Raw genomic sequence first — 6903 nt, forward strand, 5'->3', positions numbered from 1 at the left:
ATTGCTATTTGTTTCTCAATAAAATTATGGAAAAAATATAAATAAATAAATAAATAAATAAAATTTACTTTTTTTTCTCTCTTACAGTTTAAATCTACTATTGTACCCTGATAATTGTTTTAACTACATATTTTATATTTATCAGTTTCACAATGTCTAGTTTGTTCTTTCTATAGTTTTATCCCTATATGGATATTCTGTATTTGATGAGACATAATCATACCTTTCATATGATTATTATATGGCTAAATTTGGCACCTGGGACCTCTCAAAGTTAGTTTCTTTTGCCTGTATGACCTCTCAAAGTTAGTATCACACCCAGGTTTTAGTTTCTTTGAATTTTCCTGTATCACTCTATTATTTTCACAGTACCCTGAGATATAAATTGTTCTACAATGTAATTCAATTAAATTTGTATCCCTTTGCTGGGGTGGTTTTTAAGATGAGTCCTTCAGGTTTTTGTGATGCCAGGAGGGCTTTTCTTAGCGTTTTCTGGTTCTCTCTGGTGAACTATCTGGCTTAATGCTTTAGTTCATTGTTCTTGTGAAGCTACTAGCCTTCTCTTAATTGTTTGTCATCAAAATCTTAATTGTTTTTAAGAGGACTCTAGGCTTGGACTTCCCCCTCACCTGAGTTAAATAAAGTCAGTTCTTATGGGGAGAATTGTCTATATATCTGCCTTTCCTCCTGGTAAAACATGCTGAACCACAGTCACAGACTGCCCCTAACCCCATCATGGGTGAAGTGAGAAGAGCGGTGCTCTTACTGATGTGCTGCTCTAGGTATAGAACACTTTAGCTATAAGTGGAGGATGATTAGAGCAGGCGTGCTCCTGGCCTCTCTGCTGCATGTTCCTGGAGCTGGGTCTCTGCCTCATGAATAGGCAGGAGAAAATGGGAGGCAGGTAAAGGTGAACATTCCAGATGTCATTGAGCCTCAGTGTTCCTTCAAAGTTTTAGCAGATTTTCTTCAATTAATGTGCCTTCCTGTGGTAGATTGCCTTTAAGACAATTTCCAGAGACCTTAAAGGTTGTTATTGTTCACTGTTCACTGGCTTTTATCAGTTGTGCTTGTTTTCTTAGGAGCTGCATATTTGTTTCCAGAGATGTTGTCAAGAAATCTTTGGTAGTGATCTTGTGGTTGCATTTTAAAAGCTTGTTGGAGACACAGTTTGGAATCATTTTTTATTGAGTTTTTCAGTTGCTGTTTGATATTATTCATAGAGGCAGTTAAAATATTTTTCTTCCTTTTGCCTCAGAAATTCAGATTTAAAAAAGATTTTATCTTTTGGTGAATTTGAATTTTAATCCCATATTCAGAAGAGCTGAGTTGTAGTTCAATCCCTTCTGCATACTAACTGTGAGATTTTAGGATACTTATCCACCTTCAACCTATTTGCTCATCCAAAATACAGAAATAATAATAGCTGTATTTACATTATCTACTGCATGTGAAAAAACACTTTTAAACTCTAAAATCTTGAATTGAAGGGTAATAAAATCAGATTCAGTATGAGTTGAAGTATCTCTTTTCTGATTTTAAACTTATTTAAGAATACTGACTATAAAATTCATTCTAAAGAGTCACATATTTTATGTGATTTTTAAATCCATATTTTCATGCAGTAAATATTCTTATAAAATTGTCTAAGGTCATTTAGAAAATGATTACTTTGGATAAGTTTATTGTGGAATTATAATAACGGAAGGCAAAAACAACACTTTTAATAAATGTCTACTGTATAGTTAGTTCTTTTATCTATTCATTACTTTTATCTACTTTTCATAGCTTTGGGGATCCAGAAGAGATCATGTTGTACAAATATATTTCATTTATATTTTACTATAATTTTCTGGTCAAGATGTTGCCTCATTTGAGAAACCAAAAATCAGAAATAGTTCAGTGGTTTATTTCAAGTTTCATGACTAATAGATATTATAAACTGATTTGCAACTTTGAAACACTTTTTTCCCTGGCTTAAGTGTACAGCACCTACTTGGTATTATATAACAGAGACTCAACGAAGAGAAACAGAATTCTCTAATTCTTCAACTCAAAGCCCTGACAGGAAGAAAATCTCATAAGAGTTACTGTTTAGGTTGGTTTGGGCTGACAAAGATATTTGAGTAGTCTAGGACAAACAGACAGATCTAAATTAGTCAGGGGAAGTTTCCTGGAGAGGAAGACTTGAGATGCACTTTGGTTCACATGACTAACATTGGCTAGAATGATTTCTAGTACAGTCCTAGCTGTCACATTTTTATTTATATCTTAATCTAAACTTTTTCCCTTTCTTTCCACAGTGTTGATTGTACATTCCTCACTAACTGAAAAAACAGAAAATTTCTTTTCTTTGTGAAAATTTTCAACTATTAAAAACCTCTATGTGTCCTTTAAATCTGTTCTCCAGATTTTTCTTCAGGTATTTTATATGACTTTTGTACATGTGAAAATGTTGAAAGATGTTGGAAAAAAATGTCAGTTAGTCAAACTGAAGTATTTGTTACCATGGTTTCTCTTCTCCGGTGAGAGTATAATTGCTTCTGTTAATAAGGTTTTTTATTTTTCTTGAATATCTATTTTTTTTTTGCCAAAAGTTGCTTCTGACAAATTAGTAGAAAATATAATAGGAATTACTTCGTATTTTATCCAGGATAAGTATGTTAACCTAAGGTAAAGTAGTTGCTTGATGAACTTGTCTTATTTTGGAAATTTGGGTTTTTGGTTAATTCATACAATTAGTATTTTGGGGGGGTTTCCCTAGAGAAAATTGGTACTTCCTATGTATTCCATATGATTTTTGTTGCTGTTTTGTATAAAGATTTTCCCATGTAGGTCTTTATTTTTCTGTTTTTAGCCACGCACAGGATTTGTCACTTAGTTTTAATAAATACCATCTAACAATTTTTGGATCATTTTGTAATTTTTACATCACATATGATAGGAATGCCTTTCTTTAAATTTGTGAGGCAAACTTATGCCATGTTTGCTGCAGCTGGCTCTTGTTATAGAAAGCCTGCAAAGTTCGCCATCATTGCTTTGTACCCTCTGAAACCCTAACATGTTCATGATACTTACACATTGTTGATGCTGTTTTTAGAACATCCTGGCTTTGAATCCTCGAACACAAAGTCATGCAGAGTTGCGTTCCACTTTTGCCAAGAAATTAGACAAGAAACACTGGAAAAGAAACCCTGATAAGAACTGCTTTGTAAGTATCACTGATATACAGTCTCTTACTGAAAAAAATGTATCATTCCAGATATTATTAAGCAAAATTTCCCATATTCTTAGAAATACTACTGAACACAAAGTACAAGTGACACTTTTCATATTTTACATGTTTTATCTTTGAATATTCTCAAAAGTATATTTAATTTTGGTGTTTTAAAAATATGAAACACTGAAAAAGCCTAAATTTGGTTTCATACTGATTTTTTCCTAAAACCTAGCCAAACAGAGTCTCTCTAAGATTTCTTATCATTAGACGTTCATTTACCTGGGCCTTTGCAGTGATTACAGAGCTAAGACTGGAAGATCCTAGGAGGTGTCAGCTTTTCATCACCATGAGGAACCCCCTGACTTTAAAAAGAAGTACAGTTTTTTTCATGCAGGTTCAAAGGTTTCAGTCTGTGGTTAGCAGACTTCATTGCTTAAGCTGTGGGAAGGAAGAAACATCATAGTAGACAAATGTGACAGGAGGTTGCTTAATTCATGGTGGTCAGGAATCAGAGGAAGGGGCTGGATGAGATACCCTTCTCAGATTCTGCTGCCAGTGACCTGTTTCCCAAAGTGAGGCCTCGTATCTGTTATTCCAGGTTAACCCACTAATGAGGCTATCCCTCCTTGATCTAATCACCTATTCAAAACCTTACCTCAGAGCACATGTGCCTTTCAATGGACTATACAACCTTGAGTACAACCTTGGAGCTAATATTTTTTATGCAATCTAAGAGGTATATAAATCTTTAAATTTGAAGAGAACTTTCTTTTTTACTGTATTTTTCCCAAACTGATTATTCCAAAAATAATTAGACCATTAATAGCATGTACGTATTTGGCATTAGTTGTTTTGGTATTTTGTTTATCTCATCTTAATATATGAATGACTTGGATGTTTTCTTCTTGTTTAGACTATAAGGGTAGAAAGAGAAGACATATGTTCACATATATGTGTATGTTTACCTAATTAAAAAAATATATCATTGGTCACTGAGAATTTTATTTTGAATGTCACAAGGCAATAGAAACACAGAGAAAATATATCTTAGGAAAAGATGCAACAGCCATTTAAAGATAGCTTGGATTTCAAAATCAAGTTTCCTTATTTCATTTCTGTAACCTTTGCTGGTGTGTTTTTTCCACTGTACATCTTTGGAATGAGAATATTATGGTCAAAATTAAATCCAGTGACAGGCTTAATCTGTATGAAGAAGAGGAACAATTGAAGGACTTTGAGAATAGAACCATGTAACTTTCAGACTTATCTCTCAAAGATTGTCAAGTCTAAATCTCTCATTTTAAATATGTGAGACCTGTGATTCATAGAATGAAATAGCTTCCTTGAGACCTCCTCTTTACAGGTGGTCAAGCTTATTTATGGTCAGATTTCTGTTTCGTAAAAGAGGATTTCTCTGTTGTGATTGCTACTGATACTATCATTATTTTATGGAAATCATTCTTATTCCATAGTGTGACACTACAAATGAAATTTGTTTTATGTTCTAAAAATATATTTGACAAAAGTGTAGTGAGACAGTTTGTTTCGTTCAAATACATATTAGTACAAATTTTTAGAAAATCCATTGGATAGTATCTTTGAGAATATTCACTAGTACTGTTAGTTTTATAGGTCTGATATAGCAAAATACTATATGGTTTAAACAATGGAAGTTTACTTTTTACTGTCCTGGAGGCTGTGAGACTGAGATGAAGATGTTTGCAGGGGTGATTTCTTCTGAAGCTTTTAGATGGAAACTTCTCTGTGTTTTTATATGTAGGAAACGTCACGTTATTTAATAGTGATTATACATACATTTTTATACTTGTCCCCAAGTAATAACATATTCTGAAATATTAATAGCTTTCTTTTAGTGCTTGTGTATATTTTAGGTTTTCTATATTGATCATGTATTAGAAAAATAAAATTAAAACTTTAAATCTGTGTCAAAAAATGCATGTGTATCAGTTTGAAAACTTAAGTGGGGCAGCTGCACGTGGATTAACAGTGAGGTTCATTACTCAATGGAAAATATGAAATTAGGGTGCAAAGTTACCTTCACCAAGCTCAGTGAAATCTGTTTTTCTTTTTTATCTTTTCTGCTTTAATAAAGAATTGAAAACTACCACCAAATATGATTAATATTTTAAATAATTGATTAATTAGTTTGGTACAGGTCTTCCTACACAACTTGGACTCATAGTGATCCTTCTGTGTCAGCCTCCTCAGAGCTGGGATTAGAGGTATGTGCCAGCACCCCTGGTTTCAGTGGCAAGCACAGATCAAACCCTGGTCCTTGTGCTTGCCAGGCAGGTGCTTAAACCACCCAGCTGTCTTCCCAGCCCCAAATATGATTAATTTTAATTTTAATGTTTTATGATCACTCAACCAAGTTCATAATCTTTGTATGTAAAACAAATATTAAAATAATGAAAGATGAAAGAGTAGAGAGTAGGTATATGAATGAGGGATACAAAACCTGAAGCTCACACAGTCCTTAGAGGTTTTTTCCACTCATCTTCAGATTTAAAATATGGAAGAAGTTGGAAACCAAACCAAACAAACAAAAATCTATAGATCCACTCACAAAGTAGCTCTAAGGAAAGCCTGATCTGTAGTCAGAGTCAGGGAAGGTGTAGCCTAGTAAGATAGAAAACCTTTAGACAGGATCTGTCCTAGTCCAATCAAATATCACAAAAACAAACTTGTCCCCTTCTCCAGTGACTCTCACAAAAGCCTGTGGGGAGCTAGGTTCCATCCCATAATGAGGTAATGAAATTCCCTAGCACTCTTACCTCTGTGGTATCAAAATGGCAGGCAATGAGCCAGAACATTTGTACCTACTAGCTAGTGGCTACCAGTGAGTAACACAACTGGCCTCTTCACTAGCCTTAGGTTTCAATAGAGAGATTTCTGGATTCACTACCACCATCCAAAAAAAAAAAAAAAAAAAAAAAAAAAAAAAAAAAAAAAAAAAAAAGACTGCAAAGATGAAAAAGAATAGTCACAAAAGAAATAATAACTGAAATTCTCCCAAATTTGACAAGTGATATAAACCTACAGGTTATAAAACATAAGTGAAACACAATGAAATCCTCAGCGAGACAAAACTTAATTAAAAACTCTGAAACTAAGTGCCAAGGAAAGATCTTGAAAGTGCCATCTGTCTTGACTTAAGGCAGGGACTACTGCTCTAAGTCCTTACGCTTCTGAGCCCTCCTTCATAGCTCTGGCCTAAAGAGTACCTCACCTTTGACCACACCTTGGCTTAGCACATCCCTTTTCTTAACATGCTTCACCCTTACTCTTAGGTTTTGAAGCACATGCACACAGTAAGTGTGCACAACAAATCCCTATCTTGATTTTGCTTCTAGGAGAAAAATCTTCAAATGGCTTAAATTGCTGCTTGGGCCCTCACTGGTGGAACTTGTTTGTGTCTATTTTCTTCATCCTGAAATACTTTCTTCGCTTGGCTTCCATGTCGTAAACCTGCCTAGTTTTCTTCTTCCTCATTAGTATCTCCTTCTTGCTCTTTCTTTGTTTCTCTGTTGATTATTCCTCATCTTTGAATGAGGAATATTACAGTGGTTTAGATATCAACAGAAGCCTCCTCTCCATGCCTCCTCTCTTCTTCCTTATTTCCATCTTCTGCCTTTCTTTCTTTAATTCTTCTTTCTTTTAGA

The 6903-nt window shown here is 34.1% G+C and overlaps 1 protein-coding gene across 3 annotated transcripts in view; it reads left to right on the forward strand.

Annotated features, from left to right (window-relative positions):
* Dpyd (dihydropyrimidine dehydrogenase) overlaps positions 1-6903 on the forward strand; it is a 978184-nt gene that overhangs the window by 47466 nt on the left and 923815 nt on the right. For all 3 annotated transcript variants that reach the window (XM_023720254.1, XM_023720255.1, XM_023720256.1), the window contains exon 2: positions 3101-3211. In XM_023720254.1, the coding sequence (XP_023576022.1) occupies positions 3101-3211 (111 nt within the window). The remainder of the gene's footprint in view (positions 1-3100; positions 3212-6903) is intronic.

This window comes from Octodon degus, unplaced genomic scaffold (assembly GCF_000260255.1).
Source record: "Octodon degus isolate 3935 unplaced genomic scaffold, OctDeg1.0 scaffold00074, whole genome shotgun sequence".
Taxonomy (NCBI): Eukaryota; Metazoa; Chordata; class Mammalia; order Rodentia; family Octodontidae; genus Octodon; species Octodon degus.